General features: G+C 43.0%; 1 protein-coding gene across 13 annotated transcripts in view; it reads right to left on the bottom strand.

The window, feature by feature from the left end:
- Window positions 1-24,665, bottom strand: part of slit2 (slit homolog 2 (Drosophila)) — a 97,867-nt gene that overhangs the window by 61,012 nt on the left and 12,190 nt on the right. For all 13 annotated transcript variants that reach the window (XM_030421124.1, XM_030421227.1, XM_030421150.1 and 10 more), the window contains exon 4: window positions 23,380-23,451. In XM_030421124.1, the coding sequence (XP_030276984.1) occupies window positions 23,380-23,451 (72 nt within the window). The remainder of the gene's footprint in view (window positions 1-23,379; window positions 23,452-24,665) is intronic.

Below are 24,665 nucleotides of genomic sequence, written 5' to 3'. Positions count from 1 at the left end.
AAGCAATAAAAGAAGCTTATCAAAGTTATATAACACTTATATAGTCGTAATAATGGCAATAAACATCTCGGAAACACTAATTACGTGTTAGAGCCTGATACACAGATATAATGGAGAAAAAAATACCGATATGTCATTAGATATTCACGCATTTATGTAATCAGCCCTAAAATGTGGTTATCAAACACTTGAGATTTCAGTGAATTGAAAGAGAAAACGTACTCGGAATTAAATAATCTTTAGTAATCCTAAACATCTTTTTCTGTATCATAATCTCAGCATATCTGGCAATTTACATATATATCAGGTCCTTTAAATTAAGGACCTTAACATATAATAAAAAGTGATGGCTAAACATGGCTAAATTACAAAGTGTTTGTGCTGTAAATGATATATAATATTCAAAAATCCAACAATTCTTGAATTACTTTTTATACTTTAAAACCTAAAAAAATGAGGATCCCCTGTTTACCTTTAAACCACAGGTGCATCCAAAAAAACAACAAAAGACAGACACACGCACACGCACACACACACACACACACACACACACACACAGTTGGATTCCTTGACTCAGTACCATGTGGCATTTGCTTATTGAACGCTTTCCTCCGGAACACATTCATAATTTATTGAGAGATTGGATATGTCTCCACAAACACACCCACCCCCGGCCCTCCCCTGCCTCCAATCCACCCCCCCATCACCCCGCCCCCACCCCCATCTCTGACAACACCCCTCCTTCTTCACTCGCTGAGAAACAAACACAAAGCAGCAAAGTGTTTTTTTTTTCAAAAGTTGCTCTAACACATTCGATTGAATTCAATCAACACTGACAAAAACTAAAATAAACTGATATCACTTCTGTTTTCTCTTCCTCTGTTCTCTGTCTCTCTCGGGGGATTTCTGAGTAAGTGATGTTACTAATTGACCAATCAGGTTGCACTAACAAGGCTGTCAGACCGTGTTAGGATCATCCGCCAATAGCGGCCCGCTGAGTTGTCTCCCTGGGCAACTGTTAGCCAATGACCTGCAAGAATCTGACTCGGAGCGGTCGCAATCAACCACCAGAAGCTGATATGAAAAATCAAAACACACACACACACACACACACACAGACAAAGACGCACAAACCAGAAGTCGCAGAGTCAAGACTGTTATTTACAAAAGGTGAATAATCATACGTGTGTGTGTGTCTGTGCATGAGTGTGTGTTTGTGTGAGCTCAAAAACCATGTTGCTCAGGAACAAAGACTTTGCTGCCCATTAGTGGTCGAAAGCTTGAGGGCAAGTACACAGACACACACACACACACTGATCTTTGTCCATTTGGATGTCTTTTAAGACCATCTCTGCCTCCGAGCGTGTAAAGAGTCGCAGCAGCCTTTTTATGCCGCCATGTACTCGTCGTCCTCTTTCTGTCTCCATCAGTCTGCGGCTCCTTAACCCCCTTTCCCTCTTTATACCCAAACTGCCTCTCACCATCACTTACAGCCTCTTTCTTGAAACCACTCCTCTGTCTCTTTCTCCTCTCTCTTCACTTTCCCTTCATCTTTCCTCCATTTTGGGACTTTTCTAGAACTTCTTCTCTCCATCTCTCTAACTCGACGCCTCTTTCTCTGCGGTTCGTCCTTGTTTTTCCCTCCTTCAGACCGAAGGGAGACATTAAAGATGAGTGAAAGCTGGTTGCCTCTTTATGCCCAAGCCATGGTCAGTGGAGCCTGTGTGATTAACACACACACAAACACACACACACACACACACACACCCACACACACGCTAACACACACACACACACACACACACACACACACACACACACACACACACGGGCACAGATCCAGCTCCTATCCCACGACCACAGTGGTAATCAAGGCCTGACACACTCACACCCATATGCACGGGCAACTTGTTAGTATGTTAATTTCCAGGGTGCATATGAATGATCATCTGAGCGCAAACAAACACACACAGTGGCCATCTGCTCCACCGGGGTGTGTGTGTGTTAATGTCTGTGTGTGTGTGTGTGTGTGTGTGTGTATGTGTGTTAATGTCTCTGTGTGTGTCCGCATTATTTCTCTCCTTTAAATGTCACCTTTGTCTCGGGAGAGGAAACATTTGCTTCATTGTGAGAAAGATATTCTCCACGAATCAGACACACAGTATACGAGCGCGCGCACACACACACACACACACGCGCACATACTGGCAGTAGGAAAACCAGAGCCCTGGGATCAGCGGAAAAAAAAACTCAGAGCATGACGATAGCTGACATTCCAGGGAATGCTGCAATACCTCATAACACACACACACACACACACACACACACACACACACACTGAAAGAGAAGAAGCTTGTGTAATGGAGACAGATAGAGGGGTAATCCCAATTTCATTTTTCCAGAAGGGTAGTGGATTAGAGAAAGATTAGGACAGTATCATGACAAGATTATGACACACATAGAGCTCTGCTACACTAAGCCCATTGCCCCCTTTTTTCTGTCTTTTGTCTGTGTGTCTGTGTGTGTGTGCGTGTGTGTGTGTGTCAGTGTGTGTGTGCAATTGAGTGAATGAATGCATGTCTGCCTCAATACATTCTACAGGATGAAAACGTGTAGAGCCTGCTGTTAGGCGTATTCCTCAGGGAGAGAACGGACTATTTATGAAGGGAAATATGTGTGTGTGTGTGTGTGTGATGGGGTCTGTGGGGTTCAGATGTATTTCTGATGCTTCATACCACATATGGGTCAGTGCTGCGGCCCCCCTGGGGTGTAGGAGGGGTCAGAAAACGGGGGTTCGGGGATGGGGGCCAGACAAGCACCATCGGAAGTCTTGAATCAATATGTCGAACAGGGTTCACTGAGCTTTTCAGAGACGAGATGCTCACTTGTGGGGGATGAGCCCGGTTCAGTCGCTCGTAAGTGAATCGCAGCGATGATGAGCAAATGGAAGGCGGTTATGAGCAGAGCGGCACACAGACCACCACCGCTGCCGCAGAGCTCCCGACTTGGCTCGCACTGTGTGTGTGTGTGTGTGTGTGTGTGTGTGTGTGTGTGTGTGTGTGTACAGTGACAGCGCAGGCGGCGTGGAGCCGTTAAGTTTATGGGCTATGTGAGAAGGTAGCAGCGAGAGGTCGGACAGTGTGTTGTTATTTTTGGTCTGGGGGTTCTTTGGTAACTAAAGGCCAGACAGACAGAACGACGGACAGAAGGCCAGGCGGGGGGCCGACAGACAGGAGGAAAGTTAAAGGACCAGAACACTAATTTTAGAAAGTTTTAACTTACACATCAAATATCCTTTTTGTAAACATAAACTACACTACACGTTCCTGTTCCAGACATTTACATGCATTTTTGTAGAATATGAAAAACAATTATCTTTGCTTGAGTTGAGCAATTCATCACAGCCAACGTGAAGTTTGTGTTTAATTTTTCATCAAACCTTCGTCATGTTTGATTATACTGTGTGGACTTTTTAAATCAAACTGTAGTCAAACTGCATTTGAGTGATTAGTAAATGGACCACACGCGCGTCACCACTCTTATGATTCTTTAAAAGTGCAAAAAGACTGAAACAATTAGTTGATTGGTAGTTTTGTTTTTATAATATATATTTTCATATGTTGCTAGGGGGAAAACACAGGTGTAAAAACTCATATTAAAGGTGCACTGTGTACTTTTTTTAGACCATTTTTGTTCTCAGCAGAAATCAAAATATTTGCTCTGTTGTTTACAAACCCAAATGTGAACATGTGGATTTAAAGTAAGTTTAATACGTATGTTAGCGTTTCCTTGTATCAAGACGTTTTATAGGCCCGGGAAAAGGTTGCATAGTGAACCTTTATTGATGGCTAGATTCCATTTACCTGCTTCCGTTTCAGGTTCTTGTCTTAATTTCTACACCCTCTGCTCTGTCAACTTATGCCTTTTGTTATAGCAAAAATAAACACTTATATGAATAGGGGAGTATTAGAGGTGACACATACATACAAACACACACACACACATGCACACAAACACTTTTCGGCCTGTTCAACAGCGAATCGGGGAGAAAGAAGGCAAAGATTTGCTCACTATCATTTTCTTTCCTTCAATCAATACCCACTTTAAGTGAGGGCGAGATGAAGGGGGGGAGACGGGTGAGTTAAAAGAACAAAGGGATCGAGCTGTTTGAGACACGGAGAGAGGGATGAAGGATGGGGTTGGCACGGCGAGCGGGGGACATGTTATGACATCAGATGTCGTTAACCAATTAGACGGGGTGTTGCAGGAGAGTGGTTCCAGCAGCCACTAAAAGCCTCTGTGTCACTGACCTCAGGAAGGGAGAATTTAATAACAAACAGTCTCTCCTTTCTCTTTCTTCCCCCCTCATCCTTTTCTTCTGCCGACAGCCACTTCAGTAATGGCCGTCTTTTGTCCTCCCCGAGCTGCCGGACCCTTATTTACGCTGAGCTGAGCAAACCTGCCCATCTGGAGTTAGAAACCTGAGGCCCCGGCTACTTAAACTGTGTGTCAAGACCGCAGACTGTTTGCTGGTTGCTGCTGGGTTTCCACATGACCAGATTAGCAATTAGCTTTAATGAGCCTCGGTCAAAAGGTGAGGGTGCAGAACGATCTCATTCGAGTTTTTGAATTGGAAAAAGGTTAAGAAACACTTGAGCTTAGCTAAAGCAAAGACCTGGAAAAGTGGTGAAGTACTTGCTGAGAGAAGATCGCTGCGGTTCAGTCTGTTTATACTGGGGGAAGATGATATAGACTTCCATGAGGAGAGATTTACAACATGTCGATGTTTCAGCCCATTTCATTACGGAGAGGGGAATCTTTTTCTTTGAAATCCTCTCGCTCATGTAAAAAGACAATCTGTCCCAGAGCTTAGAAGCACTCTCACAAACACACACACAAGTGTAGTTACAGCGCAAGAACAGCTGAGCTTTAGATTGCTCCGAAATCCTCTGTGACCGCGAGTTTGGGCCAGCGGGGTGAAATAAACTTACCACCTGCTACTGGTAGTCCACACACACACATGAACACAAGCACACACACACACACACTGCTCCCTAACATCTGCCTCTGCAGTCCCTTGTGTTTTGCCAACACCGGAAACTTTCCGACTAATAGTCACAGCTCAAGGCAGAGCGTACAGTTTCCCAGCTTTTAATGGCTGTTCGCCTTACATCATTAATGCATATCAATCACCATAAACACACACACACACACATGCGCGCGTGCGCAGAGTGCACACACAGCAGGATTTGTATCATTGAGCTGTGAATAATGGAGCTGAAAGCCTCAGCAGTGAGTATTGAGCTGTTAAAGTTCAGAGAGCGGAGCGATGGAGGCAGAAGAAAGAGAAAGTGATTCAGCAACACTGAGGTGATTACAGGGCCGGACTAAATAAGAGAAACAGCCTTCACCTGTGAAGTAAATACAAATTTACCAAAGCTCATAATCTTTGATGTTTGTTGAGGTGCTGATTGAACAGAATGTTCTTTTTATAGCTGCTGTTTATAATGTTGTCCAGTAAATATACTATCATCTCATGCAGGCCTGTTTTCTTATTTAATGTCGGGTTACTGACAGAGGATGGTGCATCTGCTAATTTGCACAACTTTAGATGGGTAGTGGAGTCTTCAGATTCACGGCTTGGGGTTAATTATATTGTTTTTCTTGATGTGAAAAGACAACACGGAATTAAAAGACATACAAACATAACTTTAGGGCTGAAACTATGACATTTATTTTCATTATTGATTAATCCGCCCATTAATCACTTGGTCTTTAAAGGTGCTATGTGGAGTTTTCTTGAAATTGAAACACAAGTTTTTTACGTTCAGTGTTTTTCACCAAGCTCATTAATGTGCATAGTTGAGGTCCAACAAACATGTTGAATCTTTTCCTTTCTCATACAACATTTACTGCATTGTTAACGTCCTTATTTGCTGGCTTGCAGTTTCCTCCTTCACGTCTTTTAATGGCACATTACTACGCTTTCAACTGTGAGTCGTCAGTACAGCATGAAGCAGGTGAACGCAATGTGTCGATATACAAAACAAACAAAACGGCAAACCACTCCTTTAAATAATTGCTCCACGGCGCTGCTAGTTGTCAAACGCTCCACAGGCCACTTTTAAGGTGCATTTTTTTCCACAATTTCCTGAAGTCCACCCTTATGTCTTTAAACTTTTTGTATTCTCAACTGTATGACATACAAATATTCTGTTTTTGTATCAGGTAAGATAAATAAATTCAGCAATTGTTTAGCACTTTTGTTTGGAAGATTAACTCGATGGGTATCAACCAGTTATCAACTTGGTTTGGAGCCCTGATGAATACATTATGGTTAAAACATGTTGTATTTTTTAATGACCGGTCTTTCAATGTTTAAAAAAAGGAAGGCTTTTTTATGCTCCTTCCTCATGTCGATACTTTTTCCTGTGTGGACTGGCTGGATTGCCTCGGTTTTTGTATTTGTATTTGTAAACACTGTACGGGTCCGAAGCTCTGCAAATACGATCAGCCAGAAGAGTTTTTGATGACCATCCATCCTCAGAAAACCCAAAGGAAATGAAGAACATTTTACTAACAAGTGTAACTGATTACATTAACCCATCATATAATGAGAAATAAAACATAAACTGGACTTCGTCATCTTTGGCACTGATATCACAAAACAAACAAGCCTTTTCTCTTCAGGAATACCGAAGCTGTCTGATTCTGCAGCTACTTATGATGAACCTGATTGAATGTTTACTTCTTTGACTTGTGGTCAAGTTCTGCTTTGGATATAAGAAAGATGTTTGTAATTTAGGTTCCAACATGACCATTCCTCAAGCAGCATGAGTACTGCACTGTAGCCTGTATCTGGACCAATGGGTGGACAGTTTGTAATACATATACACCGACACATACACACACGCAAGTGGTCACGGAGGACAAACAGTGATCAAACGTTCGGCCCCTCTCGTCTGACTCTCTTTCATCTTTGCATGCTAATTAACCTTGACCTGAAACATCCCAGCGTTTAATTGCTGCCATGGAAACGGCTGCCATTTGCAGAAACTGCCCCCCGCTCTCCCCTCACACACCACACGCTCTGTTCAATTATACCCATCCATTCTGCTTGAGTAGAAACAGTCATCACCATCAGCACATCAGATATCACCTGTCTCTGTCTGTTTCTGCACCATCGACTCGCAGAGATGAAGAGGAGCTGCAGGCGGAGAGGAGGAGGGACCCACAAAGAGGCTTTAATGTGAGGAACAGAAATGGGTAAGGAACTGCAGTGGTGGAAAAAGCTCAGATATTATACTTAATTAAATGTTTTAATGCTTTATTTTTCTAAAATGTGTCCATTTGAAAAGTTGAGACGGGAAAAACGTTGTTTGGTTACTAGAAAGCTAGTGATGGGGGTTTAAAAAAAACAAGGAATCTCTCGATTATGGCTCAGTGCTACTATAAAGTATAAAACATAATTGAAAAGCACAAGCTATATATTGATAAGCATGCGCTGTACCTCAAAATTGTACTTGAGTAAATCTACTTAGTTACTTTCCACCACTGCAGATCTGTGCGTTATGCTGACAATTCTTGGCAACACTGAAAATACTTGTTTGCCGAAAGACAAATCTAAACGAGAGCCACTGACGGTAAGAGAAGTCACAGAAGTGAAGACAGAAGCAGAAAAGCATCTTAGTCAAAATGCAGTAAAAGTCAGCCAAGCCAACCCAATGGCTGTGATCCCCTGAGAGCACTGATTGAGGGAAATGAGGCAGGAGATGGAGGCACTGCCATGATTTTTAAAAATGCAGATCCAAAGTATTTTCCTCCGTCTGTCGAACAGCAGCTGCAGACACATGCATATACACTTCGTCCAAACTGCAACACTGAACTTACGAACCCCCTAAAAAACCTACGCTGGACCAGCATGCTTCACACACGCATACACACACACACACACACACACACACACATAAACACACACACACAAACACACACACACACACACACACACACACACACACACACACACACATTGGTCTTGTTACCTGTGGGTTTGGTCTGAACATGCAGGTTGTCAGGCGGTAATGTGTTGTGGTTAATAACCCTTTCCTTTCCTCCCTCCTTTCCTCCCCCTCCATCCCATCACTCCCTCCCTCCTTTCTTGTCCTCCCACTTTCCGTATTCCAGGTGCTGAGGGGTCATGACACACACATTCACACACACACACACACACACACATGCACATCTAACTGCCCCCAAATCACCTGAACCTAGCCTCCGGCTCGCTCAAAGCAAAAACTTGTCTGTGCTGCGGCTGGTTCACTCGGGGCCGCTGTGGATCCTATCCATCTCATTTAAAAGCAGTTTGAAGCCGGTGGCGATCTAGTCCAGTTTAATAAGTGAAATCGGATGTCTTTATGACACTGACACTTTGAATTCTTACCTAAAAAGTCATGTCAAGGGGACAACTGTTATCAAGTGCGATCACCAATTGATTGGTCAGACCAGTCTTTAGAGAATAGATATGTTTGTGTTTCAACACATCGTTATGAAGTAAATGTTGATTGCACAATGTAATGGCTACAGAAAAATGCGACCATTTGCATATGTTGGATACAAACTTTACTTTCATTCTGCAGTTTTGTCCGTCATTAGGTATAGTGTCTCCTGGGAAAATGAAGGCTGACTATTGATCCAGTCCGATTAAAAGCCTGGAACCATTTTGACTTTCACGTCTCCATTATAGAGTAGAGACACATTTTTTTGTTGAATAGAAAAAAAACCTTTAAAAGGAAAGTTCCAACACATCAGTTGGCCGATATTATCCAATGTTATCTTCCTATATTGGCAGATATTTTGGTAGTATAGTATAGTATAGAGTATATTTTTATCAGATTTGGGCTGATATGTAAACTTTTGTCTGATAGACCACAAGGCAGAAAAAGATGCTTGGAGTCACAAGTGTTTGTTAAGCACATCACAAGAAATATACGTATATCAGCAGTATCAATATCAGCATTTTCTACTCCCTAATATTGGTATCGACAACAGCCCCAAACATTTTAAAATCAAACTAACCACCACGTGCAACTGCAACTGGAAGAGTTTTCTGTTCAACAACAGGGGTTATGAGCAGGTATAACAACCACCTTGTCCCCCATTTCTCTCTGACTTCCAGCAAAACAATGGGAACACACATGAGAACCAATGAAAATACACCTTTTTCTATAAAAAGGGGAACTCCATATCTTGCACTGTCCGGTACTGTATAACAGAGATTCAACAAGAACAGACGATATCCTCAGCCTCTCAGATGTCTGGGGAACACCAACTGTTACCTAGCGGGTCACTACGGCAACTCTGACAGGAATCTTATGTGCACTATTGAACACACACACAGTGACAGAAACCCACCCACCCGGAGCGCCGCTTGTAATTATGAGAGCTGTAAAACAGGCTGACATCATAGCCTTGGGTTGCTCATTCTCTTGCTCCCTGTCTTTCAAACTATATTATAGTTACGTGCCTGCGTGCACACGTGTGTGTGTATGTGTGTGTGTGTGCAGAAGTAAACTATCCAGGTGTTTAGGCTGTTGTCTTACTTTCACTGCTGCTTTCTGTTCGTAACCTGTAACAGCCCAGCTCCTCCCAAAACTATAAGCTAAACTCTAGATCCTGCTACAGAAACATCGCTAATCAGCTGCTCCACACACACACACACATACACACACACACACACACACACACACACACACACACACACACACACACACACACCTACACACACACACACACACACACACACAATAACTCCTGACAAAAGTAGAGGACGAGAAGAGGTAAAAATTAAATGAGGGGTAAATTCAAGGCGAGCCTCAGCAGTAAACATAAAGATGGTGTCGTTTTTTAAAGGAGACACAAAAATTGAATGACAATTTGCGAGAAACGAAAGACGGATCTTTACTGAAAGACAAGATGCAGAAAACTCAAGTCACATCAGCAGACAAAACAGCTTGAATGATGAAAGATGTGATCGGCTGGAAATGTTGAAGAAAACAAACTGTTAAAATTCCTCCTTCTCAACTCGTAAATTCGTCCGCCATTGAGCTGTCAGGATGCAGGCTCGCCTAATATCTGACCTCTGACCCAGGAGCAGGAAGAAACCTGCACGCAAACAAACAAACACATTTTTATCCTTCACTCTATCACTCCGTGTCTCCCTCGTCTGTGTCCCTGCAAGCCTGCCAACGGCCCTTAATTGAATTTCTCCGAACGATGAGGATCTGTCTTTGTATTACCGTCGCATTGGAGCTCGTAAAGATTTGCAACGAGGCAGAATGTGCACACACACACACACACAAACAAGGAAGGGGAGAGGGCATGAAGCCCTCTAAGCGTGTGAAATATTTAAGAGGGCCAGTGGTGGTGGTGGTGGTGGTGAGGAGTGATGGTGGTGGGGTTGGGGTGGGGGGACTGTGTTTTGTTTTTGTTAAAAAGTGAAGAGAGAGAGCGAGAGAGAGCTTCAGGAGAACCACAAACCACAAAAGCTCTCCTCCGACTCGGCCCATTTAGGCCCATTTAAAGGCAACACACTTTGAAGAGCGCGAGACTGAAGGACAGGAAAAAAAAAAGAGCGCAGGGCGAGGAGAGGAAGCACATGAGTCCCAGTTATTGTTATTACCAAACAGACGGATGGATGAAGTGTGAGGAGGAAGGAGCGATGCGATACGATCAGAGTCCCAACTTGTCTTTGCATAGTTGAGCTGATCACTCTTTCAGATAGCATCTGTTTTATCCCGCATTACCCAATCTTCCTGGCATCCTCCCTGTGTGTGTGCGTGTGTGCACGAGGGTGTGCGCTCTCCTGCCTGACACTTGCTGAGAGGTCAGAGTTCTTAAGAGCAGCCGTCCAATTACGGGGAGGCATGGTGTTACCGTAGAGATGAGAGAAAACTGTAATTGGATAATGACACATCGGGGTTGGAACCTGTCATTAGACACTCGCGAGGGCGCGCACGCACATACACACTGGAGTATGTGCACATGCACACACACACACACACACACACACACACACACACTAGTGCAGGCTGGGTACCAACCTGTGATTAAAAACCTGCTGATCTATCACCAGCCTGCAGCTACAGACCTACGATGTCACACTTTCCCTCTTTTTATCTCTCTGTCTTTTCACAACTCAGTCATGTGTCATCTCCTCTGACTCTGACAGGAACATTTATTCGGTTGTGTTTTTTTATTATAAATGTATATTTATGATGATGGAATTATTTTTGTAGGTGCAACGTGTAAGAATTGGCCACCACCGCAAAAAAATAGGGCATTGTGTAGTTTCAGTGGCAGCTGAATGCTGCTAACTGGAGTCTGAAAATACATTCGTAATAGGAGCTGCAGTTAGCCAGTTAGCCGTGGAGCAACATGGGCTACCAGGAGAGTGTTGCTGTTTACATCACTAGCAGTTGTTTTGTTTGTATCGCCTCTTCAAGTTCAAAGTGGTATTACCTGACAGGACAGGAAGAGGCTAGCTTATTAGCATTCTACCATCAGTAGAAATATCTGCAACACCATACATAGTAGTCTTTGAAATAACGTCCTCACTCCTCACTTTCTGTGAATAGCTTTTGCTGATCTTTGGATGATTTAAACTGAATTAGACTGAATAGCTTTACTGAAAGTTGTGTATAGCTTAGATGAGTGATAGCACATGAGATGAGGATGTAGGACAAACGTCATTTATAGTCCAGTTAAAACTCATATCAGTCATCAAACAGCTTGAATGATGAAACACGTGATCTGCTGCAATGCTGAGTAAAATAAATTGTGATAATTCCTCTTTCTGAACTCATGTCAGGATGAAGGTGAGCCTAGCTTGTTAGCATGCTAACTTTTGTAAAACTCACTGCAACAAGACACGTTAAACTCTTTGAAATGATGTCAATATTGTTATTTCCTCACATTCTGTTGCTCATTTTAGTAAATCTTTGAATGTTTCGAACTAAAATTCGTGCTAATTGCACCTTTAAAACAGTGGATTCACTCAAAGCGACAGCAGCATTTGTGTTGTCGGCCTGTTTCTGGCTTGGAGTCCTCACATTATGTAAACATAGTGCGTTTTAATGAGCCTGGGTCGCCGTGGTCAGTTCAAACACACTCAGCTTTTGGTGAAATAATGTGAGAGGCTCTAAACTTGCGAGGAACATCTCTGGGAGGAATCACTGGTCAGCTCCCAGTTTCCTCTCTTGGGTTCTACTGCATCATTACCCTGGATGAGGGTCTTGCATAAGCCTCTCCAAACCAATGTGTTAGGGGAGAGATGGGCAGGGGAGTGAATTGGGAGGGGGGGTGTAGGCAAGAAAGAGTATGAGAGGGAAAAGACTGAAGAGAAAGGTGCTGGAGAGAGAAAAGGAAGATAATAGAGGAGCGGGGAGAGAGAGAGAGACAAGGAGGGGAAGAAAATGGGGCTGCGAAAAAAAGACCAAGCGAGCAGGAGAGGCAGAGAGGGAGGGCCGAGAGGTTTTCTTTTGTGGTGGTTGGAGAGTGACAGGGGTGCCAATAGAGTGGCCAGCGATGACGGTCCCACTGGAGAATGCCGGCTATGCCAGTGGAGTGGCACTAATGGAGCCAGAGAGGGGATGCAGTTGCCTGCCCCGGAGGAGGGATATTGTGCAACTGGACAAGGCGGCTTGACACGGAGCCAAGATGGAGGATTAGAGGGGAGGGAGGGAGGCACCCAGGGCAGAGAAAGACAGCGATGTTAGGTCTGCTGACTGATTGACATAAACTGAAACCTCTCTGTTTTCCATTTGACTGGTGAGACTCTGTGACTGTGCAAAGTTTCTAGTTTTTGTCCTCTTGTCCTATATTACACTTGGCATCCAGAGAGCAGTGTCTCTGTGGATTAGCATTAATAAGTACAGTTTTCCCCTTAAATACTCCTCATTCCAAGAGGTGGCAGTATCATATGCACAGTTTCATCATGTCATCTTTGTTGAAGCAACATGATGTTTACAGTGAGCTACATTTTCAGTCCAAAGTCAGAAGTAGACCTGTTCCAGAAGTTCTGCGTATCTTGACCAAAACTCGACCTGGAACGTATTTGGTATTGTTGGAAACTTTTGAAAGGTTTTATGTGCCAAAGTTGGTTACGAGCTCTTATAACCATAGAAGTGGATGTAGCCTTGCTGTCAGAAGGCCAAAATGAAAGTGCTGTAAACATGCATTCTGTCTAATTGCCAGCTGGTGAAGACTCCACTGGTTCCAATACCATCTTTGATTGTATGTAAGCTTATGAAAAAATGACCCTACCTTTCACTTGACTTATTCAAATTTCCCTAATAAGTTTATGGTCTCAATTGCTCTTCAATACAGCATGATGTCAACTGTTTAAATTATAGTCCTGTTTAGGTTAAAATAGACGATAAAGCAGGCTCTGCTTTTGGATGTGGCCTCGCTACCATGGCGACCTTTCAGTCAGGACAGAAGCGTAGTAATGCGTATCTGTGGCACTGTGTGCATTTAAACAGCTGCAAACTTGTTTTTTGGGGTGTTTCTGAGTTTTCGTCTCAGAACTTCGACCTCTCTTTGACCTGTTTTCAGTGCACGGGATTTATTTTTCACATTTCTTGTTCAGCATTTGGTCAGTTTGGTTTAAGCCTGTTTTTTCATTCCCAAAATGAACATCCCGTGTGGGCGTTCACACATGACTTAATGTAATTTTAATGTAAGGTTTCTTTTATACATTCTAGGCTCCTCCCCAGGTCCACACTGTCATCCACATATGAAAAAAAACAAGATGGCTAAGTCCCAAGTGCCAAAACCTTTAATTTGTCAAATTAATGGCATAAACAACCTCCGCTTGTTAAGGGGTGAATTCCTCATAACTTGCTTCCTCATCACTCTACAGAGAGCATGCACACACACACACACACACACACACACACACACACACACACACACACACACACACACACACACACACCAACAACACTCATTTACATGGATGCACACAGCAAGCAGGGGTCAATATTGCTGAGTAGCTGTGATTGGGGTGAGTAGAGGAGCGTTGCATGATGAATTGTCCTGATTACTCCATAATCCCTCCCATAATTCACCGACCAGGCCGACTCATCCATCAATACAGGGCATGGATCCATACCTGCAGATACCCTGGAGAGACAAACCTCTGCAGATGGAAGAAGGAGGGCAACACAGAGTGAAAAGGAAAAAAAGAGGGAAGAAACCTACATCCTGCTGGTTCTCAGGCACGAAAACGCCGCCGTTCACGTCATATTATTAAGTTAATCACTGGGGGTTAAAGCGAACGAGAGGAGGAGAGGAAGTGGACTTAAAAAGACGCGAGGGGAGCGGAGAGGATGATTTAGCTGCTTTGTTGGGGGGCATTACCGCACACGGTGACCCTTAATCACACACAAGCAAGGCGAGGAAAAGCTTTGATGATGCAGAAGACCTCACACACACATAGATTCACACACACTCCTCTATCGTAACTACCTGCTTCCAGGTAAGCTCTTCCTGGCGTTGGGTAGGTATGTAACCCCCCCTTCCAATAATCCACACTCAGGTTACGGTACGCACACACACGCGCACACACAGGCACACACACAAACACACACACACACACACACCTGGGCACTTCTTTCTGACAGACATGCTGGCTCCAGGCTTCAGGCTACCTGCCATCTACAGTAAGTACTGACATACCTCTCTCCTTTCTCCTTTCCACATGACTCTCTCCCCTCTAGCTCTCCTCCTTTCTTTACTTTCTCTGTCCCTCACTTTCTACTTTGCTCTGCTTTTTTCCCCCTCCTTTTCTTTTCACAGCTAGCTCACGACGGATAAAACGCTGCTGTCTTCACCTCAGTAAAAATTCCTCCCTGCTCTTTTTTTCCACACCATTTAAGAGAGCAAACACATCTCTAATCTTTCCTTTAAATACCCTTCATTCATCCTGTCTGTATCCACCCCTCCGCTCTCTGTCTCTTTTTCCAGGCGTAACTCTCTACAGCCCCGTTCTGTAATCTGATGGGCAGAGCAGCGCCGTCACTGCTGGCATGTCCATTATCCTGCAGATCTCATCGGTTGACACCGATGCTCCCTGACCTTTCACCTGTGAGCTCTGACCTCTGACACTCACACACCTCGGGCGACAGGTGATTAATTGGGCTGCGTTCAAGAGACCAGCCTGACAAACATATAAAACAACGTGCATTTGTGTGGAGATAATTAGCCTTTAAAAACTTGACATCTAATATATTCAGTTTTTAATTTTTAATGCTCAGAATTTTTACGGAAATTAAAATCAAGGTTTCCTCAGTTGAATTTTGAAAGTATTTTTAAAAATGTTTTAGAGACACTTTATAATGTTTTTATGACTAAAAATTGGATTAAGGCTACAGCAATTCCTTTCACTGCAAAATAGATGTTCTAGTCTGAAAAATAGATATTTTGTTCCCCCCCAAAATCTCTATCTGTTGTTTCCAACATGTACAATTTGAAGCAGTTTTCTTGTTTGAGGAATTTTATATACTTAATCTTCATCTTGCATTTTTGGGGTTATATGTTCATGGCTGAATGCACTTACTGTAACTCGCTTCCAGTGTTGCATAAAGTCAAGTTACACTTGAGTCAAAGTGAGTTAAAATGTTACTTGGGTAAAAATGAAAGTCACCCATACAAATACTTGAGTAATAGTCTTAAAGTCTCTGATATTAACTGCACTTTCTTATCAAACGTACAAGTAAAAGTAAATTAAAGATTTATTTACCTGTATATAGAGTATGTAACGTACTGTACTGTACTCATCATTGACCTGGCTGATTATTCAAGCTGATATTCAGCATATTTCTGTTTATCGGAATCAGTGTTTTTTTTTTTTATCTGATTGTTGATCAGTTAATTAATTTGAAAATGTGATACTTTGGCTCTAATGCAGTGTGTGATTTGCAAAGTAATTAGTAACTGAAGTTATAAAAACAAAAGTAGTGGAGTAAAAGTAAAATATTCATCTCCATCATGTAGTGGAGTTAAAGTATAAAATAATAATAAATAAAAGAAATGGAAATACTCAAATAAGGTACCTAAAATTTGAGCCTAAGCGCATAACGATGCAATGAAATATGCGCAAAGATTTAGATAGGATGTTACAAACATTTAGTTCAAATAAATTTACTCATATTCTCTTCTGAAGTAGCCTTGTACATGCATATTTTTATATTTTAAACCACCTTCACTAACTTCCGCATCAAAGTGACAAACAAATGAATGCATCCATAACGATAATACAATATTATCATTTCTGAAATATGCTATTCCACTTAGTGTTTTTACTTTGTGTACTTTGAGTGTAAGACTATAACACTTTGACATGACTTTTCCTTGCCATAGAGTATTTCTACACGGTGGTATTGCAACTTTTTCTTTGGTTATTTATGATAAGTATTAGATACAGCAATAAGAGAAAATATAAAAGGAACATTAATCCTTTTAATAAACAGTCTCTGCCACATTCCAAAGATCACATCAGGTCAGATTTAATTTTGTTGTCATTGCTCGACAAAGTGAGTTAGTGCTGGAACAAACAAATGGAGGAGAGGATACTCAACTTGGAACAAAGAACAAAGGAAGGAGGACTTTGAGTTATGTGTGTTAGCACAATTATGTTTTCCCCTTGAATAAAGAGTTTTTGATTTAATGTTTTTATGTTATGTTGCCATGTTGTTGTTGCCAAAGCACAGCTGTGATACGTCTGTAGTCTTTGTTCAGAGGGGACAGTGGACTCTTCTGCAGACTCTCTGGAGCTGGAGTCTGTCCCCTGATTAAAACAGGGACCACACAAAATCACAAAGACCTCGCAAACACACCCCGAACTACAGTCTCCAAAATGACTCTAAAACTGAAACAACACCTTTGAAACCAAAAACCAAACATACCAATATTTCAAAAATTTAAGATTTATACAAGTTGTGTTATATTTAGCAAGGTGTACCTAATAAACTGCCAGTGTTCTGCTATTCTTTGTATGACTGTTTTCCAGTTAAAATAAATAAAGGTCACACACACGCAAACACACACACTTCCTGGGCCCATTCAGAAACAAGTTAGCTCTAGCTGTGGTACAAGTCAAGCAGGGCGTTTCATATCTTTACATTCTGTCTGAATAACATAATCTTTTGTACCGGTGCCCTCTGAATAATGCCAGTTAGGCTTTGGCAAGCCCTCTCCGGATCACTCCAGAATGAATTACAGCATTGTGTTGGGATCTGAATGGCCAAATCACTTCTTAGGAATGAGTGGCCTTGAGCGATTCAGATAGGCTGTCATGTGATTCATACGATGGCAAGCGAGTGAGTCACTGACACTCAACACCTCAACACTGTTGTAACTGTCGGTTTCGCACTCGAGGTGATTCATAATGTGTACACAGAAGACACGGACAACATGCCAGAAAACACACAAACTGGACCGCGAGACTGGAAAATCAACACACGATCCCCATTTTGCCGTTTGGGCTGGATATGATCTGTGTGATCCAAGAGTCCGAACGAAAGCATTCTCTGGGACAATATGTCTCTGTGTACGCTGAAAAGATCTGAAAAGAGCCATTTTCTTGTGTGTGTGTGTGAGAGAGTTTTTATATCTGTTAAAGTGCATTCAGAGAAACCGGAGGGGGCAGGAAATATTGCTGAATGGTAAAGCGATGTGTTTGTGCCAGTGTGTTTGTGTGTGTGGGTGTGTGTGTGTGTGTGTGTGTGTGTGTGTGTGTGTGTGTGTGTGGGGGGGGGGGGGGGGGGGGGGGGGGGTGGGTGTTGTTAGATAGAAAGAAAGAAAGAAAGAAAGAAGGAGGGAGTGAGAGGAACAGAGAGAGAGAAAGAGAGAGAGAGAGGCCCATCTACAGACGCCTTGGGCTGCAAAGGCTTAACTTCATTTCCTTGGACAGACATTTCGGCAGATATTTGCATATCCTATGTACACAAAGTCAGTGGCCGACTATCTTGCTACCAGCTAGATACTGATCTTTAAGAAGGCTGCACCCCCAAAACCCAAATACTCCCCTTTAACATACAGTGGATTAACCAGAAGCAGGAGTTTAGTTTTATCCTGTTACCCTCCTCGCGGACATCATGAAAAGACAGAATGGCCTTGATATAACTGCAGAATAGAAAAAAAGGGTTCAGGCACAGCTTCTACTTGCAAGGTGCACAGAGGCTGCAAGCAGACGCAGAAGATCAAAATTCCAGCAAGACTTAGTTGTAATCTTAGCGCGGAGACCAACTTCATCATGAGACTGACATGTTTCTGCCTGTGGCCCTTCAACAGGCCTGTCACACTACACTTTACAAAAGGAAGTCTCAATAAGTCTGTGAGGCAAAGTAATATCACACAACCACACAAAGAGTTAAGTATTACATTTTAACTTTGTAAAAACTGACATTTACAGGGTATCAAACTTGAAAAGCACTTTTTTGGGTAAAAGATGTCCTCTTTTTGGATTTCCTAACATCCAACCTACAACCACCTCTAAGTAGGGATGGATCGTTATTCAGAATTATTTTGGCGATTATCAGGATAGGCCTGGCTTTTGTTGAATTAATGTAGGTGACACATACTCATTTTGTCAGTACATTGTAGAAATTTTACAGTTCATAAGAAAGCTGATATTTGAGTGTCACTTGCAACTCATTCAAATTTGACTCTGTAGGACTGTAGGTCGGGCTGGCCACCATTTATTTACCCTCATACTGAAATAATTTAATAGTTTTTTGGAAAGTGTTATGTGAAGAACCAGACGGAGGCCACAATGTCCTACATGCTACAATTGATTCATTCCAGGATAATAAAAAAAACCTCCCTGCATGCAACAGCTGTTACAAGTTTAATTTGTCATGATTTCTGTTAATGAGAGGGAGGAGATCCCCCCCCCCCCCCCCCCCCCCCCCCCCCCCCCCTATAAATCACCTCCTGCTTAGATCTCCTGACTGGAACATTCTTCACCTTTGACCGCCGCGGGACTCAGAGGTCGTCGTCACTGTGGCAACTAAACCGCCCAATGCTCTCTGTCTTAATTAAAAAGCATTATTTACTCAGAGAAAATTTCATTTTCTCTACCTCTGACCCCTCTCTTCCTTCCCCTTTCTCCTCCCTCCGTGTTAGTTAACTGTCGACACGCTGGGAAAGCCCACATCTTCTGCGCTCTTGTGACGCATTGTGTGAGCCTGTCGTCGTCTCGGCCGAGGTGGTACGTATTTACGTGTGTGTCTGTGTGTGTGTGTGTGTGTGTTAAGCTCTCACAGAAGACAAAGCCACAACCTTGGAGGCTGCTAAGCAACAATGCTGCCTGGTAAAGCCTCATCAGGGCACCGTTTAGCAGAGGATTAGGGACTATTACGCACACATAAACACACACACACACACACACACACACACCAAAAACGTAGCCTCATCAACTCATTAATTCAAACCCCATACCGCTTTAACTCAGGTTCAGTGTGTGTGTGTGTGTGTGTGTGGGTGGGACCTGAAGTTCAGTCATTCAGCTCTCAATCATGTTGACTCTCCTTCTCTGTGGAATGATGATGAAGGACTGTGGCACAAATAACCTTCTCCATCTCTTCATCTCGAGCAAATTAACACAGCAGAGCCAAACTTTTGAGACAAATGCACCTTTCGAAACACACACACACACACACACACACACACACACAAAGAGACACACGGTGATAAAGCGACCTGGAAAACTGTTGCTGCGGGACACAAGCAGCAAAATAGCACACGCGCAGTCACACATAAACTAACACTGTCCCATCAATCTGGCCTCACAGTCAAGCATAACCAGACTTTTCAGCTGTGAAAGCAGTGACCCATTCTGTTATCCTCCCATCACCCCATCCCTTCATCAACGCCTCTTTCATCTCATCCTCTTTCATCTGATTTCTGTCCAGTGAACAGGGGAAGGGAGAGAGAGAAAGAGCTGGCACGGAGAAGGGAGAGGAGAGTCGAGGAAATGCCGCACAAATGTATTTGTCCACCTTTTGAAAAAAATACAAAGTCAGCCAAGAGTTTGCATTAGGCATCAAAACTTGGAGACAGTGGAGGCAAATAAATTAGATGGTAAATAGAATGTATTAAAAGAAAAGGAGAAATCATGGTAAACAAAAAGATATGAGTTATAACACAGCGACAATTAGGTCTGCAATGTTAACTGAAATAATGTCAAAACTGCAATAAATGCAATATCCATAATCACAAGATTTGATTGAGGTAAAATGTGTGACAAAACAGCATTATAACGAGATACTGTGGTGCTGCTACAGATGCACAGATGATCTGGCCTACAAATCTTGCTCTCCAGACCCCAACAAATGTCACATCATCATGATTTTAATAGTAACTTGTGAAAGCAGTAGTGAATCCTATCCCAATCATAATATCTCCCAAACTGATCGCATTATGATTTTCTACCATATCGAGCGGCCCTGACGACAATATAGTAACAGAAAAAACACATAAATGGGGCCAAATTAAAACATGAAGCAGGGAAAGAAAGATAGATGCATATTTATATCTAAAGCTGATTAAAGTAAGCAAGTTTGAAGGGACGACTTTTCCCTTCTTGCAATTCTTAGTGGTATTATTGGTGGTCACATTCTCCTTGGAGTAGCAGCGCTACCAATAGCTTGTTTTATATGTGTTCAGCCTCCAAAATGATAATTAAGTTGAATCAACGCCTTTCTGTAAACATTTAAAGTTCATGAAATCTGAAAGTAATAATTGCAGGACAGTATTAGACTGCATTAGCTTGTGGCTAATAAACCGAGTGTAGGTATCGATGTGCAGGTTTGTCGGTGGTATGATGTCACCTTCGTCTTCAGCTGCTGTTCACTCATTCACTGCTGAATTATTAAGTTGATGGCGAGCAGTCAATTGAGTTTGCAGACAGTTATGAGTCATCACGTGGCGTCATTGCCACAGCTGTAGAGTCGCACAACATACATCCATAAAATGCAACACAATGCATTGTGGGAGGTAAGTAGAGAGGAGGGTTCGTGCCACTGACACAAAATCTTGGCAGTGCATAAATTTCACACTTGGAAACCATAAAAAAATATGGCGGAGGGAGCACTGTGTCATAAATAAGGAGTGATTTTCTTTTTAACTTTGCTGCTTATCTTTCACATTTCTGTGGTTATGTGTAAAGGGTAACACATTTTTTGGGGCGTACTACTGCTTATATGAAAAAAGAAGAAGAAAGTTTTTTGTGGTTAAAGAAGAAGCTGCATGTAATCTGATAAATTGCCCCCAATGATGTCACTCAGTGTCTAAGTTGCATTGTGGGTAATGTGGCAATCAGGTTTTGAAGAAAAGGAGGAAGACTACACGAATTAAAAAAAGGAGTGCAATGCTTGAAACAAGAGCAGTGGACTGCTTTTAAAAACCAACATTACCAACAATGCAACTTGGCTAACGAGTGACATCACTGGAGGACATTTTTTTAACATACACAGTAGCACTCCTGAAGTCCCATAAACACACTTAAATGTGTAACATTGTTGAAGTTACCCTTTAAAAACAAACAGGTGAACAGAATTCAGACAGACATCTGTGTTTTCTTGTGTTTCAACTAAAATAAATGACACACCTCATACAGCAGTTTAATTTAGCCCTCAAAGCACTTAACCAAAATACTCTCTCTCTCTCTCTGTCTCTCTCTCTCACACACACACACACACACACACACACACACACACACACACACATACATACACACACGTACACAGATTTTCCAAGCCCCGAAAAAGTGAAAACATAATGTTCATAATAGCAGGTTGAGCAAGTGTTCATTTATAGCCGGACTGTTGCAAGAACCGAAGTTGGTCCAGTTCACACATACCTACTGACCTCCATATAAAACTTAACAAGATTCCACTTCACAGGCTCTTGAGGGTTTTCTTGTTGTGTTTTCTAAAAATACAAACACACTACAGGGGCCGTAGTAAGATTTAATATTGACCAACCAGCCCTAAATACTATTTGCTTCGGCTCCGTGGTTGTTGGTTCATTCTGAACGACTTCCATACGTCTGACAAATCAGCATGCAGCTTTGTGGCCGCAACGGCGCCAGCTCGGCAGTTTCTTTCAACGCTGTTTAAGACATTTTTCTGTTGATTCTCAGAGTTATGTTTCTTTCCCTGTGGACTTTATATCATACTACAGTGTATATCACTAGAGAAAAAAAGCAATTACAACATGACATTTGCTGAATAAAGTGAAGATGTGCATCCAAGAAGACAAATACACCTGGAGAGAGACACACACACACACGGAGAGGGCGCTTGTCTGCGACAGCTGAGCAGAGAGCAGTATATCCGAGTTGTATTTTTACCTCGGCCCACACGCTGAGCAGGATGCCAACTCTTGGCCTTGAGAAACTCTCTCTCTCTCAAACACACACACACACACACACACAGTGGCAGAAACACAGACGCACATGCAGACACACACCCTTAGACACGACAGGTCAAGCCCAGCCAACCACCGTAGCAGCCGCAGAACATAAACAACTTTCACACACTCTCTGAATCATCTGAGCGTTTCAATATTGTCTTAGATAAATATATTCAGCCGCACATATAAATACACGCAACCATAATTATTCCCTGGGACCGCGAACGACCATGACGGGAAGTCAGTTCCCACAGTTTCAGCAGCGTCGCAGCCCAGCCCTACAGTCCTGGAAATCCACAGCTCGGTTTACAGTACAGACGATCGGGGCTGTGAGTGAAGGCCGGAAGGTGGAAGGTGCCCGACGACAACAAACACAGCAGCTCGCTGGTTTGTGGACGTCTATGTTCTGTGACTGAAACTGTGAAACACAAAATGTAACCTCAGAAGAGAAACCTGTTCCTATGTTTTGCTGCTTATACCTCCCTTTGGTCCCTCTTCTCCATCCTCACACACACACACACGCACACACACACACACACACACTCTCTCTCTCCCAGTGGGCAGCAGCTGTTGGAGTGCTAATCTCCATTAGCTACTGAACTGGCTTGTATGGAGAGGGCCACATAAAATCTGTTCTCTCACTCCTCTCACTCCCTCATCTCGGTGAAACACCACAGCTGCATCATTTCTTTCTCTACCCTCCAATGTCTGCAACATATTTCACCGAGTCACAGTTGACGACCTGTACGAGCTTGTGGTGGTGATATACTCGAAAAAAACACACAATCTTGGGCCTTCGCTGCTTTGCTCTCATTAAACCAAAATGCATGAGAAAACAAACAATTTACAATGCGGAATCATTGAGTGGCGGATAGAAAAAAGAGAAATCAAAACAGGACTTACAGTCTGTAGAGCTTCGTCGTTCCCAGGAAAAGCAGCTCGGGGAAGACAGCCAGATTATTCCGATTCAGGCGCCTGGAAAAACACGGCATAAATTAGGGAATAAGCTCTACCTAGCCCCGTCCAGACAGTGTGGCTGAGGCGGTTACATGTGTGTATAATTTGCTTTTCTAAAGTGAGATTTGTGTTTCCTGATCCTCATATCAAATGATGTTATGGTATTTTGATTGTAATGCAATTCAGCACAGTTGAAAAGGAAGCATGGGAGAGAGTGAAGATTGATGGAGACACAAAACACACACATGTTTAAAAACACACTCCGGGTTACCCCTGATTTAAGGGGTACAACATGGCTGCCAGACAAACAGTGAACTCGAGAAGGACGAAGGGGAAGGCAGGGGGAGGAAGACGAGAGACGGGGTTCGGATGAAGGGAAATCAGGGGGGAGGAGGGGGGCACTTTTTTTTTTGCCACAAAGGCGGAGGAGAGGAGATGATGTGGGAAAAACAAACAGGCAGTCTGGCTGGACTACCGAATGTGTGAAAAGGACCCCACTGAGTAAACAAGGCCCTCACAGGGGAAGAACTCACAACAACCTGTCATCACACACACACACACACACACACACACACACACACACACACACACAGAGGAGTTGAGAGAACTCGGGTGAGTTTAATAATCTGGGTGCGATCATTTAACCCTGGTTGAGTGGAGTGAAGAGGTTTGTGTGCCTGTGTGTGTTAGTGTGTGTGTGTGTGTGCCTCAATGTGAGTCAGAGGAGAGCAACTGAGTGACACAATGAGAGACAGGCTGCTGAAACAGTTTAACCCTGACACACACACACACACACACACACACACACATTGACAGGCCCAGCGACGGATGCTGTGCTGGCTGCTACTGGAGGAGAATGAAGAGAAGGAGGCCGAGTGAAGAAAGAGTTGACTTTTAAACTAGCGAGAAAAGTGCAGAAGTCCTGACTAACAATTCAAAGTTTGCATGATTCACACACATAAACGCATGTGTATCCCAGAGAAGCCACAAACTTTACTCAAGCACCCAAAAAAACAACTCCATTCAAAGCTCTCTCTTCAAGTCTCTGAATGACTTCTTCCTCTTAACCCTCGTCTTTCACCTCTTTTCGCTTCACTATAACCTGCCTTGACTTAAATAACGTCACCCCCTCAGCGTCCATCCTCCACCCCACAAGTGCACAAATATGTGAACGCGCCGGCGCACATGCATGCACACCCACACTCCACAGTTACATCAGAGGGCCGCTTAAA

Source organism: Sparus aurata, chromosome 1, assembly GCF_900880675.1.
Source record: "Sparus aurata chromosome 1, fSpaAur1.1, whole genome shotgun sequence".
Lineage (NCBI taxonomy): Eukaryota > Metazoa > Chordata > Actinopteri > Spariformes > Sparidae > Sparus > Sparus aurata.
This window is presented reverse-complemented; position numbering and strand designations above follow the sequence as displayed.